Below are 26,439 nucleotides of genomic sequence, written 5' to 3'. Positions count from 1 at the left end.
CTGGTCAGTTTAAATAGCATATGCTAATTGATGGCCAGCCTTCTATTTCTAAAATCCATTTGTTATAGATTAAGTTTTTAATACTTATTAGTTAAATTGATATATTAAATTTTTTTTTAAAATATCAAGTGACAAATTTCAGAGCATCATGTCCCATATGAAAGATTTATGCATATATATGTGTGTGTTTGTGGGGGAGGGGCATTTGTCAAGCTATAATGCAACCATTTGATGATTATTTGTTATAATTAATGCTTACACCACAGGAGATGTTTAAACAAATATCAAAAGGAATAAAAAAAATTATGGAAATCCTTTTAAAGGTTGCCATGATATCCTCGCACCCTAAATATTTTATATTAATTGAATGGACACTACGGGTGTTTGACGGGAGTATCGTGCTGTGGTGGGGTACTTTATTATTTTAAAATGAATTTCATACAATCTTGCATTGTATTCAATAGCACATTTGTCCCCAGCCAACAGACGTTTCCTACCTCCATTGCCAAAGAGTTCTGCTAAGTTAAGTAATCGCGATATCAAGTATTTAGTGTAGTGCAGTGTAATTTCTGCAACGTGACGCCAGAATCCATCATTCCTGCTGCCCAGCGTTCGTGCATACTCATTGACTTCTTCTTAGCGTCTTGTCACCAAATCTGGTCAGAAATACTAAAATTTTCTTGCATTCACTTTTCTTGCATTCACCCTCTTTGATATTTCTATGTTCCCATTGTTCCATTTACTTTTAAACACCACGCATTTTCCTAAGTAAAATGCCAAAAAACTCGCCAAATGCGTGTTGCTTAGGTGAAGACTCGTACTTATTTAAAAAAAAAATTTTAAAAACAAATTCACAAATGCTTAAGATTCAATCCAAAGTTTTTTTTTCAGTGCACCTGAATTTCAAAAGAATTCTTCAGTTTCTTGATGGCTTATCCCTCTTTCCATGTATGCAAGTTTTCACAGACAGGGGAATACATGCAACAAGCAATCTGAAAGGCTTGCATTAGAATACTTGTTGCTTTTAATTATCGGCAGTGTGTGTCCTGCTTCTGATTAAAAACGCCATATTTCCGAGAAAAAAAAAACCTCACCGAAGCTGAACAAAATGCAAACTTTACCAGTAACTTATCAGGGTAGACTACATGTACCATACAAAAAATCAGCTCGATACCTGTCAGTGTTAATAAGATATTTTCAAATCATAATCCTCGAGGTATGGACCACAATTTAAATATATAGAAAAAATTCTTTCAAAAATCTTCTCAGGAACAGCAAAGCCATGATTGATCATATTTAATATATGGGAGCATCCCTACATGTACGTAGTGTATATTCATGCTTATTTTTTCAGATCAAGGCCCAAAGGGTAGGGTGGGCTTCGGGGCCACTCCTGTAGAACTTTCAGTCAATATTGAAACGACTTCTTTTTTTGTTGCTAAAATGATAATCTTAGCGATGTGGCATCATCTTAATTTTTAAAAAACGCATGTGAATTACACTTAAATGTACCAGCAACAGAGCAATGACATACATTTACAAAATATTTTATTTATCACGAGTTTAAATCCACAATTTTTACTGCGTTTGGAATTCTTTAACGCTATGCAGTGAATAAAGCTATTAATGACTCCAACCAGAAAGTATAAATACCGGGCAGGTAGATATTGCACAGGTGAGCAGGTAATCCAATACATTGATTTGGACATCATTTAGTCGACAAGACAGACGCCATTAAAGTCAGGTAATAACTATGGAATGATTTCATTTGATAAATTTGATTTAATTTGATTACATACGAATTTCATACAAGACAAAATAAACTTCAAATATGTATAATATAAAATATTTACATTCGCTGTGTTTTACTACTAAGCTAACTGTGAAACTGATTTTAAAACCATTTCATAGGCGTCGGAACCGGGGGGCAAGGGGGGGGGCCCCCACTTTTTTTCCAAATATATACTTAGTTTAGACATTGAACATATCTACGTAGGTTTACCCCCCCCCCCCACTTTCCACAGATAGGTCTTAGTGTAGGTTTAAAGTGCGGAAAGTGGTTGTGTTGGGAAAAGATTTTGGTACTGAAGTTCGAACCCCCCCCCCCCCCCCACCACCACGAAATAGGTATTTCGAGTTTGGGCAATTTTTTTTTTTTTTTTTTTTTTTGCTTGTCAGGTTTTTTTGAAGGTACAAACAAAATTTTCTTTACACTTAGCCCCCCCACTTTCATTTTGCTTCCGACGCCAATGCATTTTCGTGTATACTCACGCGTAGAAATATACACGGGGAAACGTGTTAACGTGACGTCACAATGAGACTGCAGCGACGTTAGAAAAATACAACGATATAGGGCAGCGAGAATTCAGATATTGAGTATATTTTAGTTTCTCCCAAACATGTAAAATGTAAATATAAGGAATGTTTTTAAGTTTTGTGTTAGTTATTGGTGTGAGAATCACACAGACTTGCACGTAGGCATATTTTTCATGAAGCGCTAGCGCGCTTCATGAAATATGCCTACATGACAAGTCTGTGTGTTTCAAACACCAATAACTCACATAAAACTTAAAAACATTCCTTATTTGAAGGAAAAATTTCGACATGTAAGATTGTTTAGAAGACAAGCGTACATTCTTATCCATCATAAGAATGTACCCCTTTCAAAAATAATGTTTTCAAGGTCATGGATATACATGTAAATAATGACTAAGGCAGCAAGACTGTCACTTGACAATACAGTATTTCAGTATCATTTGCTAAACATAATTTTAGAATATCGACTCAGTTTTATTATCTTCGTTCTCCTGGACTTGACTAAAGATAAATACAGGTGACTTGATAGCATATTGATTATGTACAGTCAATACATTGAGGTGCCATTAGTGTAATATTAGCATTAACAATGCAACCTTTTTCTACACTACAGGACTACTCTGATCATGGACCCTCGTACCAGTGCCCAGGACGTGATGCGATGTGACCTGTGTGAGACCGCTGTAGTACAGATGCACTGTGATTCATGTCTTGTCAACCTGTGTAAGGCTTGTGTGGGAGAACACATGGTATCTGATCAATCCAAAAAACATGAAGTTGTTCAATTCAAGCTTAGAAAATCTACGCTGCTCTTCCCTGTGTGTAAAATTCATGATAAAAAGGAAGACATTATTAAAGAAAAAAATGAGCTAAATGAGACAATTTATCCCACCTACCAGTACATTGCCTTTGATGTACAAAACAGAATGAGTCAGTTAGAAAAGAAATATGGAGATCTCTCAACAGCCATAACAAAACATGGAGAGGACTGGCACAGAGAAATTGACGAACTTGTCCAGAAACTTAAAGCTGAAGTTGAAAAAATGAAAAATACACAGTTACAAACTCTACAGAAACATCTGGATGAAATAAACAAAATCATTTCTGACATCAAGGATGAAATTGATTCACTTGATGTTGCTGTTAAATCTAATGACATGTCAAAAATATTTAAATCTACATTCAGTGTAGAGAGATATAGAAATCTTCCACAAAAAGTTCTGCCATCTTTACCTACATTCACGCCATGCAAAATCAAAGGACAACACCTTAGTAAAATATTTGGAACTGTATCATCGAGTTCTCCTACATCAGATAAATACGGCTACAGCATGAAGACAACAAAAAATTCACCAGAAGCTGGATCCTCTCCTCCAGTCAAACAGCTGCTTGATGAACCAGAGACTGTAACAACCATAAACACCAGGTTTTATAACCTTTATAATGTGGCCTGTCTGAGTGATGAAGAAATCTGGACAAGAGGAGGTGACAGCACCATGAAACTCTACAGCATCAATCTGGGATCACTACTCAAGTCAATCAGAACCAAGTCGGGGTACGAACCATCTGACATAGCAGTGACAAAAAGTGGAGATCTAGTTTATACTGATATCAGTGATAGAACTGTGAATTAAATATCCCCTTAGATTCCAAAAAATCCCCTGTTGTCCCCCTGTCAGTCCCTGACATTTTCCTGTCTCTCCCTGACTTTCTCCTATGATCCCCCTGTCGTTGTCCCTGCTCTCCCTGTCCAGTCCCTGTCGTCCCCTGTCGTTGTCCCTGCCTTCCCTGTCTACTCCCTGTCGTCCCCTGACATTCTCTGATCTCCCTGTCCAGTCCCTGTCGTCCCCTGTCGTTGGCCCTGCCTTCCCTGTCTACTCCCTGTCGTCCCCTGACATTTATTTTGGCCAACAAAAGGAGTTTAAAAAATATTTTTGTTGCATTTAAGAGTGAAAATGATATAGTCTTGAATACTTTCAGTATTTTTTTTTTTAAATATAGACTTAGTAAAAAGTTAACACATTTTTAAATGCCTGAACCTAATCCCCTGTAATTTAGTTTCTATTACTTGTATCAATGTGATTTTTGTTTGGTTCGGTAGCATTTCGGGTGAAGAACGGCAGAGAATTGCATCGATTCTAAAGAAGAAATAAATTACCAATTTATTTCATCTTGTGATGGTAGACGGCATATACATTGTACTTTATGAACCTTTTGTATATATTTATAAACTTTTTCATTTTTTATTTGATCTACTTTGAAACATCTTTGAGTGTAATAACTGTCTTTGTAAGAGAACTAGATTTAAACAAAATCGGAATACATTATCAAATCCATGCATGGGGTATTTTGTTTTCCCAAAGAAAAAAATGAATAAAAAATTAATTGAAAGGAATGATATATAAATGCATTAATAAAATAAATTTTTATTTAATTAATAAAAATTATTAAATAAAGTAAAAATCTATTGTATTCATTTATTTTCTTATGTAAATAAATCTACAAATCGACTGAATGATTGAATTAATAAATAAATAAATAAATAAATAAATAAATAAATAAATAAATAAATGAATGAATGAATGAATGAATAAATTAAATAAATAAATAAATAAATAATAATGAGAAGTATATAAAATTATTCATTTATTTTTTAATTTATCACTCATTAATATCCCCAAAATGTGTTTTATTAGTTTTAATTTAATTTTTTGCTGAAATATGCTACAAAGTATTTTATTGGCATATTTAAACGACTTCTTAATACTTTAAGTCCATGATGGGTATCAAAATGATCGTCTCATTATGCACAATATTAATATGTCAATTAGACTTTTGATACATTGTTTTGATTAAAAAATCGTTTTTCAAAACCCTAACACGGTTCTAAAACAACATCAAAGCCATTGATGTTTACCAGTAATTAACTCGGGGTACACAGTCATGACACCTATTATCTTTTTCACCGACCGCTCTACCTTGTTTATGTTGTGGCAGGACGACCGTGTGTAGTTTGCAGCTGTTTGAAATAACATTTTCCCTTTTGTATGAGAACTTAATTTTTTTTCAATCAAAACAAAATAAAAGTATCAAAGAAGCTATTGCCGGGTAAAGATTGTGCATAATGAGACGATTATTTTGATATCCATCGTGGAAGTAAAATAATTAAAAGCCTATTTAATATGCTTCAAAAATACTTCGACACATATTTTTTTCGTAAATAGTTTAACATATAATAAGACAAAAAATCCCATTTTTGGGTATTTAATTACTTAATTTGTTTGTACCGTCAATTTTGAAAATAAAAAAGATTGTTTTTATAATAAATAAATACATGCAGTTAATAAGTTTTTTTTTTTTGTTTACTAACTATTTAAAAACATTCATTGTATTGATTTTAAAAACTGAATTATTATAAAAAATGCACCAATACCCCCTGCTGTCTATTAACTTTTTTTTCTTTTTATTTCTTTTTTTTTTTTTTTTTTTTTATGACAAATGGTACAAAGTCAAACCAGTATTTAACGAATACAACAGATTGCAGCAAAATAAACTCATAGTAAATAAATAAAATAAAATAAATGAATAATAATAAAAAACATTATTAATAAAATATCAATCTATTTATGTTTGAAGTTAAAAATACAACAGATTTAGGAATCATTTATATCTGCAAGAAATTGTTTTTCTTTAGTTTTATTTCATACAAACACTTGCATCCGTAGATGTGCTACAAAGTATTTTATTAGTGTACTAAAACGCTTTTTTATTATTTTAAGTACATGATGGATATCAAAATAATCGTCTCATCATGCACAATATTAATCTGTCAATTTGATTTTTGATACATTGATTTGATTGAAAAAATCAGTTTTCAAAACCGTAACACGATTCTGAAAGAACATCAAAGCCATTGATGTTTACCAGTAATTAACTCGGGGTACACAGTACACAGTTATGACACCTATTGTCTTTCTCGCTGACCGCTATACCTTGTTTATGTTGTGTTCAGAGTGACCGTGAACAGTTCGTAACTATTTGAAATAACATTTTCTCTTTGTGTGAGAAATTAATTTTTTTTAATCAAAACAAAATAAAAGTATCAAAGAAGCTATTGACGGGTAAAGATTTTGCATAATAAGACGATTATTTTGATATCCATCATGGAAGTAAAATAATTAAAAGCAGATTTAATATGCTTTAAAAATACTTTGACACATATTTATCGTAAATTAGTTTACATAGAATATGGCAAACAAATCCCATATTCGGGTATATGATTATTTAGTTCTCTTGCCCGTCAATTTAAAAAATGATAACATTCTTTTTATGATGATTTAATACATGCAGTTAACAAGTTTTTCTTATTTACTTACTATTTAAAATCAATTATGTATTGGTTTTAAACACTAAAATATTCAAAAATGCGCCAATACCCCCTGCTGATTTTTTTCTTACAAATGGTAAAAGTCAAACCAGTATTTAATGAATAAAACAGATTACAGCGAAATAAGTACATAGTAAATAATTAAGAAAAAATAATAATAAAAAAAAAATGAAATAAATAGAAATTAAATATCAATTTATTTATTTTTGAAATTGAAAATACAACAAATAAGTCAATCATTTATATCCACAAGAAATTGTGTTTCCTTAGTGTTGTTTTATTCATGTTTTATTCATTTAATAATGGAGTGACTTTCTACCTTTTGTAAAAAAAAAAAAAAACAAAGAAAAAGAAGAAGAAGTAAAGACAGCAGGGGTGCTGGCGCATTTTGGAATATTTTAGTTTTTAAAATCAATACAATAGTTGATTTTAAATAGTAAGTAAATAAAAAAATAAATTAACTAATTAACTGCATGTATTTAATCATTATAAAAACGATGTTTTTATTTTCAAAATTGACGATACAAGCAAAGTAAATAATCATATACCCGAAAATGGGAATTGTTTGGCATATTCTATGTAACCTGATTTACGATTAATTTGTATCAAAGTCTTTTTGAAGCATATTTAAACTGCTTATAATTATTTTACTTCCATGATGGATATCAAAATAATCGTCTCATTATGCACAATCTTTACCCGTTAATAGTTTCTTTGATACTTTTATTTTGTTTTGATAGAAAAAAAATCGGTTCTAAAAGAGAAAATGTTATTTCAAACAGTTGCAAACTGTACACGGTGTCGCATAATATTTGGTCCGCCTCGTTTAAAGGTCCGGCCGGACCAAATACGATAACATAATTGGTCCGCCTTTTATAAGAAAAGGTCCGGCCCGTATAAGGAAAGGTCCCCCTACGTTTTAAGGTCCGGGTGGTACAAAATGATTTAATCTTGACTTTAACATATGAAATTAAAGAAAGTTAGTTTATACTATATAATAAGAAGGATTTAACCTGTTGTGTTTTAGTTTTTATACAACATACATGTATTTCTAGACAAGAGTCTACTCGTTTAGTGTACTTTGAGCAGTGCCGTTTAGAACCATTATATCTTAAATAATAATGCCACAATTATTGTGCAAGTGTTTGTTTTTCCTTAGAATTTGCTTTGTGTAAATTATTACGATTAAAGGTGTGAAATCTGTCGGTGTGTATAGCTTATTAAACAATGGGGTGTGACGTATTTATTTACCTGACAGGTACCCACAGGTAGAGCCCGCGGCAGATGGCGCCGTCATTGAATGGTCGGTGAACCTAATGATCATGTGTTAGCTTTATATATCAATAGATTTGAATTTTTTAATTAATAAATTATGCTAAGAAACAAAATATTCATGCGTATACTTCAAAACTGCTACATTTATAATAATTATAATCATATAGACTTAAAGCCTTTATTTGAATATTTTAAGCTAAATATGGCGTATCATAATCAGAGCTAAAAATTAAAAATACTAGATTAAGCATATGATAATTTACATGAGATTTGATATTTATGTTCAAATTAAAATTTTCACCGATATTGAACTTAAATATCCCCACGTTTCTATTAGTTAAATTCAAACTAATTGAATTAAAACTGTTCTGATATTTAAATGCCGAGTCGATAAGAATCTGTCATTGTTTTAAATCTCTGATATCTATACATGAAACGCAATTGATTTAAATTTCGGTAATGAAAAATTTTAAAGAATTATAGACTGTTTAGCAAATCAAATGTCTTGGACATAAGTTCGGAGCAGTCTTGGACATTTAATTTAGTGAACATTAAATTTGATGAAAAAATTGTATGCTCATTATTTAAACTCTGTTAACTAGACTTAGTTCTTCATGTACAGATGTATATACATAATTTTTATATTAAAGATGTATATACAGAATTTTTATATTAAAAATGTTGTGTATAAGAGATTTTTTTTTCAAAATTCCTTTTCTACGTACATGTACCTGGTAAACCTTAAATTGCCGGAGAGGTACCTAGCAAAAATTCCGGAAATGAAAAGAAATAAACGTCGGGAAAAAAAGAGTAATTGTCGGAAATAAAATAAAGAAATGTCCGGAAATGAAATGCAGCGGTTCTTTCTGTATATAAAAGATCTTTTTTTTTTAAAATATTGTTAGTCTTAACTTATAAAAAAAACCGCCTTATATGATTTAAAAAAATTCCTTATCCCAAGTGTGGAGTTTAATACTACATGTAAGATCGATAAAGAGTACATGTAATTCTCTGGTTTCCGGTAGTCTTCACAATTACCTTTTGTTTTCTGTTTATAATCATATTTTGGTCCTTTATTTGTGGAAAGTGTAAAATATAACCTCATATTGAATTCGATCTCTATTTACAATTACTGCAGAAACAAAATACATGATTGTAATGTTCAGTTAAAGACTAAAGCAGCTCACTCTATTTGGAAAACATATACATCAATGGATTGTTTTACAAATTAAGAACTTACGACTCAGACCAAAAACTTAAGCTGATTGTATAATTTTATAAAATTAATGATTCTTTTTGAAGTAGCTGGCATGAAAATATCTTGTTAAATTCTTTTTTAAAGATTAAAACTATTATCAAATCAACGTACAATAAAAAGTTATGATCAGATTGAAAGGTCTAATTTTTTTTTTTGTTTTTTTTAAACGGGCCCAAGAATTATAGTTTTTAGCTCACCTGAGCTGAAAGCTCAAGTGAGCTTTTCTGATCACCCGTTGTCCGTCGTCCGTCCGTCCGTCCGTCTGTCTGTCTGTCCGTCCGTCTGTCCGTCTGTAAACTTTTCACATTTTCAACTTCTTCTCAAGAACCACTGGGCCAATTTTAACCAAACTTGGTACAAAGCATCCTTGGGTGATGGGGAATTTAAATTGTTAAAATCAAGGGCCAAGTCCCTTTCCAAGGGGAGATAATCAAGAAAATACAAAAATAGGGTGGGGTCATTAAAAAATCTTCTTCTCAAGAACCACTGGGCCAGAAAAGCTGAAACTTATGTGGAAGCATCCTGGGGTAGTGTAGATTCTAAATTGTTAAAATCATGACCCCCGGGGGTAGGGCGGGGCCACAATAGGAAATCAAGTTTTACATAGACATGTATTGGAAAAAACTTTAAAAATCTTCTTCTCAAGAACCATTCGGCCAGAAAAGCTAAAACTTATTTGGGAGCATTCTGGGGTAGTGTAGATTCTAAGTTGTAAAAATCATGACCCCTTGGAGTAGGGCGGGGCCACAATAGGGAAACCAAGTTTTATATAGAAATATATAGGAAAAAACTTTAAAAATCTTCTTCTCAAGAACCATTCGGCCAGAAAAGCTGAAACTTATGTGGAAGCATTCTGGGTTAGTGTAGATTTACTCCAGCATGCTAGAGGTCTCGGCGAGATACTTTTGACTTGGCGCCGCGTAACCTCTAGCATCCATTGTAAAAATTCTCGCCGCAGAAACCCCAAGTGGAAATAAATTATTTTATTAAGAAATAAGGCTTTGTATATTAACAAATGGTATGAAATAATGATATAATCAATATTTACGATAAAACTTACGCATAAAACACTGTTAACCTTTCGTATAAGCAATAAACATGATAAATCCATTAGGCCTATTTATTAAATCGAAGCAGAAATTGAAACAAGTCGTCTGTTTAAAATTCGGAAATGGATTTCAGAAAATCTGACGAAACGAAACTAGTGTAATGCAACAAAAATTTCGTTTTCTGACAAGCAATCCGCAAAATTAATGTGAAGTTCAAATCGAAAGTACTTCTGGTGACAAATTGGAATAATGACAATTTTCATTAATTAACAATAATGCACACCGAATAAAATGGATTTTATTATTTCTTGTGACTTTAATACCCCATGCAAACATGTAGGTACTTGAAATTTACTTGTTAACAGTTTATTTCACGCATAATACGTTCCGCCCAAAATCTCAGGCGGAACGAGCTCTTTAGAAAATGGCCTTCGGATGTAAGAGTCCGAGGTATATAAGGAGCGTAGGGACGTTAACCGAGGCTTTTACTTGTAGGAGTAGTGTAGATTCTAAATTGTAAAAATCATGACCCCTGGGGGCAGGGCAGGGCCACAATAGGGAATCCAAGTTTTACATAGAAATATATAGGAAAAATTTTTAAAATCTTCTTCTTAAGAACCACTGGGCCAGAAAAGCTGAAACTTATGTGGAAGCATTCAGGGGTAGTGTCTAGATTCTAAATTGTAAAAATCATGACTCCGGGTGTAGGGCAGGGCCACAATAGGGAATCCAAGTTTTACATAGAAATATATAGGAAAAATCTTTAACATCTTCTTCTCAAGAAGCAATGGGCCAGAAAAGCTCAAACTTATGTGGAAGCATTCTGGGGTAAGTGTAGATTCTAAATTTTCCAAATTATGACCCCTGGGGGTAGGGCGAGGCCACAGTAGGGAATCCAAGTTTTACATTGAAATATATATTGAAAAATCTTTGAAAATCTTCTTAAGAACCATTGGGCCAGAAAAGCCGAAACTTATGTGAATCTTGGGGTAGTGTAGATTCTAAATTTTCCAAATCATAACCCCTGGGGATAGGGCTTGGTCACAATTGGTATTACGAAGGGGGGGGATCTGTTAAAGAACAGCATGGCCAAAGTTTCTTAGGTGAGCGATGTGGCCCATGGGCCTCTTGTTTGGCTTGGATCTAATTTATTCTTATACATGTATCCCTCATCCTCGTCATAACGAAAAGCATAATACATGTAAATATTTATTTTGCGGAAAGAAAAATGGAAACTTTACACTAACAATTTCACTTTTTATTATGACGTTGCAGAATGCGGGATAATCTTGTATTGCAAGAGCGATTAAATTTTGAAATCTTTTCAGTAACCTAACTGTAAATTATTTTCTATTATAACCGACATGGAGCCTTTTGCGAAAAGTTGTTTATAATTATTTACCTTACGCCTGTATGAAAAGGATAAGCCTGAGATGAAATTTTTTTTATAAGTTCTCGTCCATATATACTCAAAAATAGAGCCCTAGAGTCGCAACAGTACCCAGAAATAGCTATAGCGCATTTGATAGGCATTTTCGCCTACACTACTAGTGATTATTTTAATTACATTGCTTAACCTAAATTTTGTCATACAATCTTAGTTTATACATGCATAAAACCAAATCACACAATAATGATATGCCAATGTTAATAGTTCCCTCATATGATAAATATAAAAATTATCCAGTTTGTATGGAATATATATATTAAATATTGAGGTATCCACCTTACGATGACAAATTGTTGCCAAAGACCACCCTTAACCAGAAAACAACTTTTGAATAATTTTATTTGGATATGACTGTTCTTCATTACATTTACATAAATTTGGTTAAAGGTGGTCTCTGCTCATTGCAAAGGATACTTCATACGCGGTTTATTTTCGTATAGCATAAGAATCAGAGAAAGTGACATAACGGACCTTAAAGCGCAGCATAATATATAAGGTCCGTCCTCTGTATTTCAGATATCTGTATGTTATAAAGGGAAATTTTTGGACAGGGTTTATTTTCGTAGCTTAAAAACTAGAGAAAGGGACAGGGCGGACCTTAAAACGCAGTTATCAGAAAAGGTCCACCCTCTGTATTTCAGATATCTATATTTTAAAGGGAATTTTTTGGACAGGGTTTATTTTCGTACCTTAAAAAACTAGAGAAAGGGACAGGGCGGACCTTAAAACGCAGTTATCAGAAAAAGGTCCGCCCTCTGTATTTCAGATATCTTCATGACATAAAGTGAAATTTTTGGACAGGGGTTATTTTCGTAGCTTGAAAACTAAAAAAAAAGTAGACACTGGGGCGGATCTTAAAACGCAGTTATCAGAAAAGGTCCGCCCTCTGTATTTCATATACCTTTATGTCATAAAGGGATCTTTTTTGACAGGGTTTATTTTCGTAGCTTAAAAAACTAGAGAAAGATACAGGGCGGACCTTAAAACGCAGTTATCAGAAAAGGTCCGCCCTCTGTATTTCAGATATATTCATGTCATAAAGAGAAATTTTTGGACAGGGTTTATTTTCATAGCTTAAAAAACTAGAAAAATAGACAGGGCGGACCTTAAAACGCAGTTATCAGAAAAGGTCCGCCCTTTGTATTTTAGATATTTTTATGTTATAAAGGGAAATTTTTGGACAGGGTTTATTTTCGTAGCCTAAAAAACTAGGGAAAGAAACAGGGCGGACCTTAAAACGCAGTTATCAGAAAAGGTTCGCCCTCTGTATTTTATATATCTTTATGTTATAAAGGGATCTCTGTTGGACAGGGTTTATTTTCGTAGCTTAAAAAACTAGAGAAGGGGACATAACGGACCTTAAAACGCAGTTACCAGAAAAGGTCCGCCCTCTGTATTTCAGATATATTCATGTCATAAAGAGAAATTTTTGGACAGGGGTTATTTTCGTAGCTTGAAAACTAAAAAAAAAGTAGACACTGGGGTGGATCTTAAAACGCAGTTATCAGAAAAGGTCCGCCCTCTGTATTTCAGATATATTCATGTCATAAAGAGAAATTTTTGGACAGGGTTTATTTTTGTAGCTTGAAAACTAGTAAAATAGACAGGGCGGACCTTAAAACGCAGTTATCAGGAAAGGCCCGTCCTCTGTATTTTAAATATTTTTATGTTAGAAAGGAAAATTTTTGGACGGGGTTTATTTTCGTAACTTGAAAACTAAAGATTAGAACTTTTTTAGTGTGCAGTGTTTAGAACTTCCTTAATTAATATTTTAAATAGCAGCCTAATAGTGTGCAAATTTCCTACTTTCACACAAGCTTTATAAGTGTATTATACGTGTTTTGCCATTCACACAAGTTTGTACAAAGTTAGGCTCACAGTAAACAAAAACTTTGAAATGAATGACCGTTCTCGATTTACTATTAATAGAAGATCACAAAAGTCGGCTGACCCCTACCACATTGTATGGTTTTGTTCTTTATATTTCATGAATTTCAGCGTAAAAAATTGTTGAATCGTATATGATATATATATAAATTAATGATTGATCAATTAATGATTTGATATCAAAAATTTGCTAACTTTGTTTATTTTTTCGGTATCGGTATATTTTAAAACTTTAAACTTTTTTGACAGGTATCTGCGTGATTTTACTACACTCCATTACCCCTCCCCCCAAAAAACATTTAGGAGGGGGTATAAAATGTTCGGATTTTTATTGAAACCGAAACCGAGAGACATAAGTATAAATAATATATCATAAATGTAGTGCACAGAGATTTTATATGAGCGACATGTATATTAAATATGAAAAATAAAGGCACTTTTAAATCCAGCAATTTATCGACTTAATTTGGTTGATTTCGCCAATTAATGCACGTTTACCTTGTCCCGAAGTAATATTTAGTAGGCCGCATTTCATTTCCGGAATTTTCTGAACTTTTCATTTCTGACATTTTTAAGTTTTTACATTTTAAAAGTTTTCATCTCCGACATTTGTCAAATTCCTGTCAGTACTTTTTCGTAAATGAAAAAAGAATTCATGCATTCGTTATAAAAATCCTTAAGGTAAAATATTTTAGATAATAAAAGACTTTGCTCTTAGCTGTCAAAGAAACTTAATTGATTTTACCCTGGAACAGATGTAGGTACATGTATTGTGAATGTGAAGTTTCACTTAACTGTTTCCTTTACTTATTAACTAGACTTCTACTACTACTACTACTACTACTACTACTACTACTACTACTACAAGAAGTAAACAATATTAAATGTTAAACTTAAATTGCCGTAAAGGTATCATAAAAAAATCCGCAAATGTGAAAAAAATAACTAATGTCGAAAATGAAAATAAAATTGTCGGATTCCGAAATAATAACAAAAATTGTCGGCAATGTTAAATTCAGGAAATGAAATGCAGAGATCAAGTAGATATAATAATTAACCTTTGAATATGTAAGAAACAGTGTTAACTTATAAAAAAAAAAACAGGGGATATGGTACGTTAAGTTTTCTCAAACGAAACAATTACAGGCTAACCCCCAACTGCCCAATCCGTAGGCATGTTGTTTTTACAATAAGGGGTGTAGGGTAGTAGACCGTGACATAAGCCCCTGTCACAGCTAGTGACCCTCCAGTTATTTACAACAATATTAAACGTGATTTCTTTTATCAATACTATAAAGAAATATATTTTGAAAGATGTGAACTTCAGTTTTTGTGAGTGGATTAGTCAAACGTTTAATATCATGTTTATAGGAAAGAGAGTGTAACTAAATGATTCGTGTTGGACTTACGAACATTTATCTGTTCATTCAATACTGATTAATCTGCCAGTAAACAAGGCGGTGAAGGTAAATGTATGTACATTCTTAATATTTTTTTAATGATAATGTTGACATTAGTATATTAATTTAAACGACAAAAGAAGCATGTCCCATCTTCCCGACAGGAAACCCGATCAATAAATCTATACATTCCTTTATTTATGTATTAATTTCGATTTCTTACTTATTGTTCACTACATTTTCTTGGAGATAACACTAGCTATTAATACGACTATATATATCCTTAAATAATTTTAAAAGAATAGTTTTTTTCAATTAATATCGAATGAACACAGGCATACAATTTGTATAAAAGGCCGAGGGCGGACCTTTTCTTATAGAGCTAGGCGGACCAAATATGTTATCGTATTTGGTCCGGCCGGACCTTTAAACGAGGCGGACCAAATATTATGCGACAACGGTCACTATGAACACAACATAGACAAGGTATAGCGGTCAGCGAGAAAGACAATAGGTGTCATAACTGTGTACTGTGTACCCCGAGTTAATTACTGGTAAACATCAATGGCTTTGATGTTCTTTCAGAATCGTGTTACGGTTTTGAAAACCGATTTTTCAATCAAATCAATGTATCAAAAATCAAATTGACAGATTAATATTGTGCATAATGAGACGATTATTTTGATATCCATCATGTACTTAAAATAATAAAAAGCTTTTTAATACGCTAATAAAATACTTTGTAGCACATCTACGGATGCAAGTGTTTATATGAAATAAAACTGAAGAAACACAATTTCTTGCAGATATAAATGATTCATTAATCTGTTGTTTTTTCAATTTCAAAAATAAATAGATAGATATTTTATAAATAATTTTGTTTTATTATTCATTTATTGTATTTTATTTATTTACTATGAATTTATTTCGCTGCAATCTGTTTTATTTGTTAAATACTGGTTTGACGTTGCACCATTTAAATAAAAAAAAGAGAAGAAAAAAGGGAGAGACAGCAGGGGGTATTGGTGCATTTTTGAATAATTCAGTTTTTAAAATCAATACAATAGTTGATTTTAAATAGTTAGTAAACAAAAAAAAAAAAATAAATAAATAAATAAATAAACTTATTAACTGCATGTATTTATTTATTGTAAAAACAATCTTTTTTTTATTTTCAAAATTGACGATACAAACAAATTAAATAATCAAATACCCGAAAATGGGATTTTTTTGGGTTTTTTTTTATGTTAAACTATTTACGAAAAATATGTGTCAAAGTATTTTTGAAGCATATTAAATCGGCTTTTAACTATTTTACTTCCATGATGGATATCAAAATAATCGTCTCATTATGCACAATCTTTACCTGTCAATAGCTTCTTTGATACTTTTATTTTGTTTTGATTGAAAAAATTTAGTTCTCATACATAGGGAAAATGTTATTTCAAACAGCTGCAAACTACACACGGTCGTCCTGCCACAACATAAACAAGGTAGAGCGGTCAGTGAAATTGATAATAGGTGTCATGACTGTGTACCCCGAGTTAATTACTGGTAAACATCAATGGCTTTGATGTTGTTTTAGAACCGTGTTAGGGTTTTGAAAACCGATTTTTTAATCAAAACAATGTATCAGAATTCTAATTGACAGATTAATATTGTGCATAATGAGACGATCATTTTGATACCCATCATGGACTTAAAGTAATAAAAAGTCGTTTAAATATGCCAATAAAATACTTTGTAGCATATCTCAGCAAATAATTAAATTAAAACTAATAAAACACATTTTGGGGATAGAAATGGGTGATAAATTAAAAAATAAACAAATAAATGAATAACTTTATATACTTCTCATTATTTATTTATCTATTTATTTATTTATTTATTTATTATTATTTATTTATTTATTTATTTATTTATTTATTTATTCATTCATTCAATCATTTATTTATTTATTTATTTATTTATTTATTTATTCTTTCATTCATTCTTAATTCAGTCTCTTTGTAGATTTATTTACATAAGAAAATAAATGAATATAATAGATTTTTACTTTATTTAATAATTTTTATGTATTAAATAAAAATTTATTTTATTAATGCATTTATATATCATTCCTTTCAATTAATTTTTTATTTATTTAATTCTTTGGGAAAACAAAATATCCCATGCATGGATTTGATAATGTATTCCGAATTGTTTAAATCTAGTTCTTTTACAAAGACAGTTATTACGCTCAAAGATGTTTCAAAGTAGATAAAATAAAAAATGAAAGAGTTTATAAGTATATATAAAAGGCTCATAAAGTACAATGTATATGCCGTCTACCATCACAAGATGAAATAAATTGGTAATTTATTTCTTCTTTAGAATCGATGCAATTCTCTGCTGTTCTTCACCCGAAATGCTCCTGAACCAAAAAAAAAAATCACATTGATACAAGTAATAGAAACTAAATAACAGGGGATTAAGTTAAGGTATTTAAAAATGTGTTAACTTTTTACTAAGTCTATATTTTAAAAAAATATACTTAAAGTTTTCAAGACTATATCATTTTCACTCTTAAATGCAACAAAAATATTTTTTAAACTCCTTTTCTTGGCCAAAATAAATGTCAGGGGACGACAGGGAGTAGACAGGGAAGGCAGGGCCAACGACAGGGGACGACAGGGACTGGACAGGGAGATCAGAGAATGTCAGGGGACGACAGGGAGTAGACAGGGTAGGCAGGGACAACGAAAGGGGACGACAGGGACTGGACAGGGAGAGCAGGGACAACGACAGGGGGATCATAGGAGAAAGTCAGGGAGAGACAGGAAAATGTCAGGGACTGACAGGGGGACAACAGGGGATTTTTTGGAATCTAAGGGGATATTTAATTCAGTAGTGCTACTGACAAAATGTGGAAATATTACAAAAACATTAGATATATATTTCTACATAACATTAGTAATATTTCTCCAAAACATTAGATATATACATCTACATACTGAGTATGTCCCCCCTGCATGGTCAGTATGGACTTTTTGAGGGCCATGCTTTCCTGTAGTTCCAGGGCACTAACCCCTGTCAGGGGCCAGCAATTTCCTGTCTCATCACAGACTTCCCAGAATCTGAGGATAATTATATATAATCTATATATATATACTAAAAAGTGTAGTAAATACTGGGTAATTAATGAGATGTTTCAACTTCCCATTGAGAATAAAAAACCCACTATATTTGTGATTATACGTTGAAAACTATTGAAAAGGCCAATTGAAATTTTATAAATTGTGCAAAGTCTTGCTACACATGCATGCATATTTATTTGATCAGAAGTCAATATCTGTTTTTAATTACTAAGGAATTACATCCCCTCTCCCCCCTTACAATGTATACAAGTCATGTACTAACAAATTCTCGGTGCAGACCCCTATAACTTTTTTAAGTATAATAAATGTTTCATCATTGATATAATGCACAAATGATTAATCGTTACCAATTAGTCCTTCCAAGTCAATGAGTGGAGATTCTCTACAAAGGAAAAAAAAACGGTAATAAATATCACCGATTACGAGAAATACCGGGTACATTAAATAAGGCAATTTTTTTTCTATGCCCCCTCCAAAATAAATGTCTTGAAAAGTATTATTTTTGAGATAAGGCTTCAAAAAAAAAAATCAACAGACACATCTCTCATACTTACGCAACATCAATGTCAAATCTTCCTTGATCTCCGTATTTGTAAACATTCCGTATTTGTAAACATTCAATTCATGTGCAGCTAATGATGAACGCCAGCATACCTGGTGTAAGGAGAAATTTAGAAAAAAATTATGTAATATCCATAAAAGATTATATCTAACTAGTCACTATAAAAAAGTGTAAACTAAATATAAATTGCCCCCCTCCTAATTTTTGATTGACATTTATATTTTATTGAACAATTTACAACACAGTGAAAAAAGAGTATTACATTTAATAATGCAAAATAATAAATGATAAAGACCACCCCCTTCCAGTTTTCCCTATTGCATGCATATTCCTTATAAATCAATTTAATTTTTAAGTTTTAACAAATAATATGATATACATGTAATATATAAATGCTGTTTGCTTGAATAGAGTAAAAGTATTTTGTATATGGAAAAAATTGTGAGGGTAATGCAATTTATTGACCTATTTACCTTTATTATACCCCCGCAAACGAAGTTTAGGGGGGTATATTGGAACCATCATGTCCGTCTGTCTGTCTAGCTGTCCGTCTGTCTGTAGACAAGATTTTGTCCGGACGGTTTCTCAGAAACTATTAAACGGATTTGATTGAAAATTTGTACACTTATTATTCACCATATGAAGGTGTGCACCTGGTATTTTCATCATGATTGGATGATTTTTCTGCATTTTACAGGTGGTTTTTCTTATTTATTTTATGGTTTTGTTTGGCGCATAACTAAGAAATTATTAGACTGACAATCATCAAACTTAGACAATTTATGCATCTTGGGTAGAAGGTGTGTCACAACCTATTTTAAGGTCACAATGACCTTTAATTTAAGTGAATTTTTAAAAAGATTAAAAGTTAAGTGAATTTTTAAAAAGAAACCTGTCTTTTACTATTGAATTACACAATCCCAAAAATGTAAGATTGTTTTTTTTTTATCCCTGTTTAAAAAATGCTAAATTACGAAAATAATATTTTTTCAGTATATACTTTACAGCAATCCATATCAAATGTTATTTTATAAGAGATAATCTATCTCTCCCAAGGGTATAATTATCAAGCACTGGTCAAGGAGAATTTTGATAATAGAAAATTGGATCCCTTGGCATAAATCAGTGGAACTGCATCCAGTCAAAGATTAATTAATGAGTTCATTGTAGGAAGCTAGCTGTCTCTATCATTTCTGTTGGCTGATATCTCTGATAGGTCCTTTGGGAATTAGACAGAAGAACTGCTGGTCAGTTTAAATAGCATATGCTAATTGATGGCCAGCCTTCTATTTCTAAAATCCATTTGTTATAGATTAAGTTTTTAATACTTATTAGTTAAATTGATATATTAAATTTTTTTTTAAAATATCAAGTGACAAATTTCAGAGCATCATGTCCCATATGAAAGATTTATGCATATATATGTGTGTGTTTGTGGGGGAGGGGCATTTGTCAAGCTATAATGCAACCATTTGATGATTATTTGTTATAATTAATGCTTACACCACAGGAGATGTTTAAACAAATATCAAAAGGAATAAAAAAAATTATGGAAATCCTTTTAAAGGTTGCCATGATATCCTCGCACCCTAAATGTTTTATATTAATTGAATGGACACTACGGGTGTTTGACGGGAGTATCGTGATGTGGTGGGGTTCTTTATTATTTTAAAATGAATTTCATACAATCTTGCATTGTATTCAATAGCACATTTGTCCCCAGCCAACAGACGTTTCCTACCTCCATTGCCAAAGAGTTCTGCTAAGTTAAGTAATCGCGATATCAAGTATTTAGTGTAGTGCAGTGTAATTTCTGCAACGTGACGCCAGAATCCATCATTCCTGCTGCCCAGCGTTCGTGCATACTCATTGACTTCTTCTTAGCGTCTTGTCACCAAATCTGGTCAGAAATACTAAAATTTTCTTGCATTCACTTTTCTTGCATTCACCCTCTTTGATATTTCTATGTTCCCATTGTTCCATTTACTTTTAAACACCACGCATTTTCCTAAGTAAAATGCCAAAAAACTCGCCAAATGCGTGTTGCTTAGGTGAAGACTCGTACTTATTTAAAAAAAAAATTTTAAAAACAAATTCACAAATGCTTAAGATTCAATCCAAAGTTTTTTTTTCAGTGCACCTGAATTTCAAAAGAATTCTTCAGTTTCTTGATGGCTTATCCCTCTTTCCATGTATGCAAGTTTTCACAGACAGGGGAATACATGCAACAAGCAATCTGAAAGGCTTGCATTAGAATACTTGTTGCTTTTAATTATCGGCAGTGTGTGTCCTGCTTCTGATTAAAAACGCCATATTTCCGAGAAAAAAAAACCTCACCGAAGCTGAACAAAATGCAAACTTTACCAGTAACTTATCAGGGTAGACTACATGTACCATACAAAAAATCAGCTCGATACCTGTCAGTGTTAATAAGATATTTTCAAATCATAATCCTCGAGGTATGGACCACAATTTAAATATATAGAAAAAATTCTTTCAAAAATCTTCTCAGGAACAGCAAAGCCATGATTGATCATATTTAATATATGGGAGCATCCCTACATGTACGTAGTGTATATTCATGCTTATTTTTTCAGATCAAGGCCCAAAGGGTAGGGTGGGCTTCGGGGCCACTCCTGTAGAACTTTCAGTCAATATTGAAACGACTTCTTTTTTTTGTTGCTAAAATGATAATCTTAGCGATGTGGCATCATCTTAATTTTTAAAAAACGCATGTGAATTACACTTAAATGTACCAGCAACAGAGCAATGACATACATTTACAAAATATTTTATTTATCACGAGTTTAAATCCACAATTTTTACTGCGTTTGGAATTCTTTAACGCTATGCAGTGAATAAAGCTATTAATGACTCCAACCAGAAAGTATAAATACCGGGCAGGTAGATATTGCACAGGTGAGCAGGTAATCCAATACATTGATTTGGACATCATTTAGTCGACAAGACAGACGCCATTAAAGTCAGGTAATAACTATGAAATGATTTCATTTGATAAATTTGATTTAATTTGATTACATACGAATTTCATACAAGACAAAATAAACTTCAAATATATATAATATAAAATATTTACATTCGCTGTGTTTTACTACTAAGCTAACTGTGAAACTGATTTTAAAACCATTTCATAGGCGTCGGAACCGGGGGGGCAAGGGGGGGGGGCCCCACTTTTTTTCCAAATATATACTTAGTTTAGACATTGAACATATCTACGTAGGTTTACCCCCCCCAACTTTCCACAGATAGGTCTTAGTGTAGGTTTAAAGTGCGGAAAGTGGTTGTGTTGGGAAAAGATTTTGGTACTGAAGTTCGAACCCCCCCCCCCCCCCCACCACCACGAAATAGGTATTTCGAGTTTGGGCAATTTTTTTTTTTTTTTTTTTTTGCGTGTCAGGTTTTTTTGAAGGTACAAACAAAATTTTCTTTACACTTAGCCCCCCCACTTTCATTTTGCTTCCGACGCCAATGCATTTTCGTGTATACTCACGCGTAGAAATATACACGGGGAAACGTGTTAACGTGACGTCACAATGAGACTGCAGCGACGTTAGAAAAATACAACGATATAGGGCAGCGAGAATTCAGATATTGAGTATATTTTAGTTTCTCCCAAACATGTAAAATGTAAATATAAGGAATGTTTTTAAGTTTTGTGTTAGTTATTGGTGTGAGAATCACACAGACTTGCACGTAGGCATATTTTTCATGAAGCGCTAGCGCGCTTCATGAAATATGCCTACATGACAAGTCTGTGTGTTTCAAACACCAATAACTCACATAAAACTTAAAAACATTCCTTATTTGAAGGAAAAATTTCGACATGTAAGATTGTTTAGAAGACAAGCGTACATTCTTATCCATCATAAGAATGTACCCCTTCCAAAAATAATGTTTTCAAGGTCATGGATATACATGTAAATAATGACTAAGGCAGCAAGACTGTCACTTGACAATACAGTATTTCAGTATCATTTGCTAAACATAATTTTAGAACATCGACTCAGTTTTATTATCTTCGTTCTCCTGGACTTGACTAAAGATAAATACAGGTGACTTGATAGCATATTGATTATGTACAGTCAATACATTGAGGTGCCATTAGTGTAATATTAGCATTAACAATGCAACCTTTTTCTACACTACAGGACTACTCTGATCATGGACCCTCGTACCAGTGCCCAGGACGTGATGCGATGTGACCTGTGTGAGACCGCTGTAGTACAGATGCACTGTGATTCATGTCTTGTCAACCTGTGTAAGGCTTGTGTGGGAGAACACATGGTATCTGATCAATCCAAAAAACATGAAGTTGTTCAATTCAAGCTTAGAAAATCTACGCTGCTCTTCCCTGTGTGTAAAATTCATGATAAAAAGGAAGACATTATTAAAGAAAAAAATGAGCTAAATGAGACAATTTATCCCACCTACCAGTACATTGCCTTTGATGTACAAAACAGAATGAGTCAGTTAGAAAAGAAATATGGAGATCTCTCAACAGCCATAACAAAACATGGAGAGGACTGGCACAGAGAAATTGACGAACTTGTCCAGAAACTTAAAGCTGAAGTTGAAAAAATGAAAAATACACAGTTACAAACTCTACAGAAACATCTGGATGAAATAAACAAAATCATTTCTGACATCAAGGATGAAATTGATTCACTTGATGTTGCTGTTAAATCTAATGACATGTCAAAAATATTTAAATCTACATTCAGTGTAGAGAGATATAGAAATCTTCCACAAAAAGTTCTGCCATCTTTACCTACATTCACGCCATGCAAAATCAAAGGACAACACCTTAGTAAAATATTTGGAACTGTATCATCGAGTTCTCCTACATCAGATAAATACGGCTACAGCATGAAGACAACAAAAAATTCACCAGAAGCTGGATCCTCTCCTCCAGTCAAACAGCTGCTTGATGAACCAGAGGCTGTCACCACCATAGACACTATGTATAGGTATTACCTTTACAATGTGTCCTGTCTGAGTAATGAAGAAATCTGGACAAGAGGAGGTGACAGCACCATGAAACTCTACAGCATCAATCAGGGATCACTACTCAAGTCAATCAGAACCAAGTCAGGGTACATACCATCTGACATAGCAGTGACAAAAAGTGGAGATCTAGTTTATACTGATATCAGTGATAGAACTGTGAACATTGTGAAGAATGAGAAGATAGAGGTGGTGATCAGACTACAGAACTGGAAACCCAGCGGTGTCTGTAGTACCCCCTCTGGTGACGTCCTGGTTATCATGTACAGTGACGATTACCCATACCAAACAAAAGTTGTCCGTTACTCTGGCTTTACAGAAAAACAAATCATTCAGTTTCATGATAAAGGTCAACCTCTCTATTCATCTGGTACCATAGCTGAGAACAGGAACCTAGATATCTGTGTGTCTGACTGGAAAGCTAATACAGTAGTGGTGGTCAATCAGGCCGGGAAACTAAGATTCAGATACACTGGACATACTCCTGGTCTCAAGAACGAAATATTCAGTCCACGAGGAATCACCACAAATAGTCAGAGTCACATCCTTACAGCTGATCATAACAATGACTGTGTCCACATCATAGACCAGGATGGACAGTTCCTCCGTTACATAAACTGTGGACTGAGTAGACCCTGGGGACTGTGTATAGATACAAATGACAATCTGTTTGTTGCTCAATGGAAAACAACAAAAGTGATGAAAATCACATTTCTGCAGTGAAATATCGTACTGTTCATCAGTGCAAATTATAAATGAGATTATGCTTCATTTTCTATATAATAGTTCAGTGACCATTGTTGTAAACTAAAAGTATATATTATGATATCATTTTCAAATATCGGGATACAAATACAGGTTGGTCAAAAGATCAATACAATTTGATTTATGTTTTGTTTAATACAATTTTATACTGGGGAAAAAACCTGAAATGGGACATTCTGTCATTTTTTTTAATCAGGAATAAAGACTTAATTAAAACCCTAAACTATAGTGTTGGAGAATATATACACAGGAAAGATATCCACGTGTATATGTTTGCTCATCATACTCAAATGAATAAGCAGTTAACTTAAACACCAGATATCTTGGATGCAGTAAATCGAAAACAAGAGGCCCAGGGGCCACAGCGCTCACCTGAGCACATCGGGCTTGAATTTATCCCCCCTCCAGGCGTTCATCATTTGAACAAATTAGAATCTACACTACCTGAGGATGATTCCATATAAATATCACTAATCATAGCTTTGAAGTACTTGAAAAGAAGATTTTAAAAGGTTTCCCTATATATCCCTATGTAAAACTTGGGTCGGCCATTTTGGCCCCACCCTAGCCCCGGGGGTCATGATTTGAACAAATTTGATTCTACACTACCTAAGGATGATTCCACATGAGTTTCATCTGTCATGGCCCAGTGGTTCTTGAGAAGAAGATTTTTAAAGATTTTTCCTATATATTCCTATGTAAAACTTGGGTCGGCCATTTTGGCCCCACCCTAGCCCCGGGGGTCATGATTTGAACAATCTTGAATCTACACTACCTTAGGATGATTCCACATGAGTTTCATCTTTCCTGGCCCAGTGGTTCTTGAGAAGAAGATTTTAAAAGATTTTTCCTATATATTTCTATGTAAAACTTGGGTCGGCCATTTTGGCCCCACCCTAGCCTTGGGGGTCATGATTTGAACAAACTTGAATCTACACTTCCTGAGGATGATTCCACATGAGTTTCATCTTTCCTGGCCCAGTGGTTCTTGAGAAGAAGATTTTTTAAAAATGCCATTAATTTTTCTCTAATTCATAATTATCTCCCCTTGGAAAAGGGTGTGGCCCTTCATTTGAACAAACTTGAATCCCCTTTACCCAAGGATGCTTTGTGGCAAGTTTGGTTGAAATTGGCCCAGCGGTTCTTGAGAAGAAGTCGAAAATGTGAAAAGTTTACGGACAGACAGACAGACAGACGGACAGACGGACGCCGGACAAAATGTGATCAGAAAAGCTCACTTGAGCCTTCGGCTCAGGTGAGCTAAAAATTGTAAAAGTAGCATATATAGGTACTATATCATTTTCAGCATGGTTATTTTTCATTCCATTTTTTTAAACGCAAGGTAAACAAAATTTCCAGCAAATTTACCTGGTCATTTAGTTGCATTTACGGGATCTTTATAACCTTATCCTCATGTGCAGCGTAAGATGTCCCGAGTCTACACGTTGCCATAGCAATTGATACCTCTGACAAATTCATTCAATACTTTTAGTCTGATTGTAGTTATAAAAATCTTTTGGAAAAATTGCAAATCTTGATTGTTTTTCTTATCTTTCAACCATTCATAGAGAGATAAACAATGTGTAATACATGCATTTTAGCTAGGTGTCAATTAACTACTAGTATTTTTATGATTGGCACTTCTTAATGAAAGAAGCAGGCTAGCCTATTCTGTAAAATATCAAATGAAATTGGTAGGGGTGTCACGGCAACATGTTAAGTAAGGACCCCTGACATCAGGGGGATAATATAACCCTTCCTCAGGGTCTGAATCCATGATCAAGGGAACATTAATTTCAGAATTGTGGCAAATTAAACAGTCTAGATACTCCACATGATTGCTTTAAGCCATAATAAATGTCAAAAATTAGGAAGATTTTCAAAGAACTTATTATGAGGATCCTTTGTGTCACATTGAAAGTAGCCCG

At 33.0% G+C, this 26,439-nt stretch overlaps 2 protein-coding genes across 2 annotated transcripts; both read left to right on the top strand.

Annotated features, from left to right (window-relative positions):
- The first annotated feature begins 1,716 nt into the window (after positions 1–1,716).
- On the top strand, positions 1,717–3,950 carry LOC134247777 (uncharacterized). The gene is made up of 2 exons (XM_062730166.1): positions 1,717–1,744; positions 2,930–3,950. Exon 2 carries the CDS (start codon positions 2,943–2,945, stop codon positions 3,948–3,950), a length of 1,008 nt encoding a protein of 335 aa, XP_062586150.1. The 5' UTR covers positions 1,717–1,744; positions 2,930–2,942.
- Positions 3,951–21,681: 17,731 nt separating this feature from the next.
- LOC134247774 (uncharacterized) lies at positions 21,682–24,534 on the top strand. The gene is made up of 2 exons (XM_062730164.1): positions 21,682–21,709; positions 22,891–24,534. The coding sequence occupies exon 2, from the start codon at positions 22,904–22,906 to the stop codon at positions 24,467–24,469; it is 1,566 nt and encodes a 521-aa protein (XP_062586148.1). The 5' UTR covers positions 21,682–21,709; positions 22,891–22,903; the 3' UTR covers positions 24,470–24,534.
- The last annotated feature ends 1,905 nt before the right edge of the window (positions 24,535–26,439 follow it).

This window comes from Saccostrea cucullata, unplaced genomic scaffold (genome assembly GCF_032062105.1).
Source record: "Saccostrea cucullata isolate Sc308-1 unplaced genomic scaffold, CSIRO_AGI_Scuc_v1 ctg7323, whole genome shotgun sequence".
NCBI classification, from domain to species: Eukaryota; Metazoa; Mollusca; class Bivalvia; order Ostreida; family Ostreidae; genus Saccostrea; species Saccostrea cuccullata.
This window is presented reverse-complemented; position numbering and strand designations above follow the sequence as displayed.

Coding starts and splice junctions, on each gene's coding strand:
- LOC134247777 (XM_062730166.1), top strand. CDS start 2,943: ATGGACCCTCGTACCAGTGCCCAGGACGTGATGCGATGTGACCTGTGT.
- LOC134247774 (XM_062730164.1), top strand. CDS start 22,904: ATGGACCCTCGTACCAGTGCCCAGGACGTGATGCGATGTGACCTGTGT.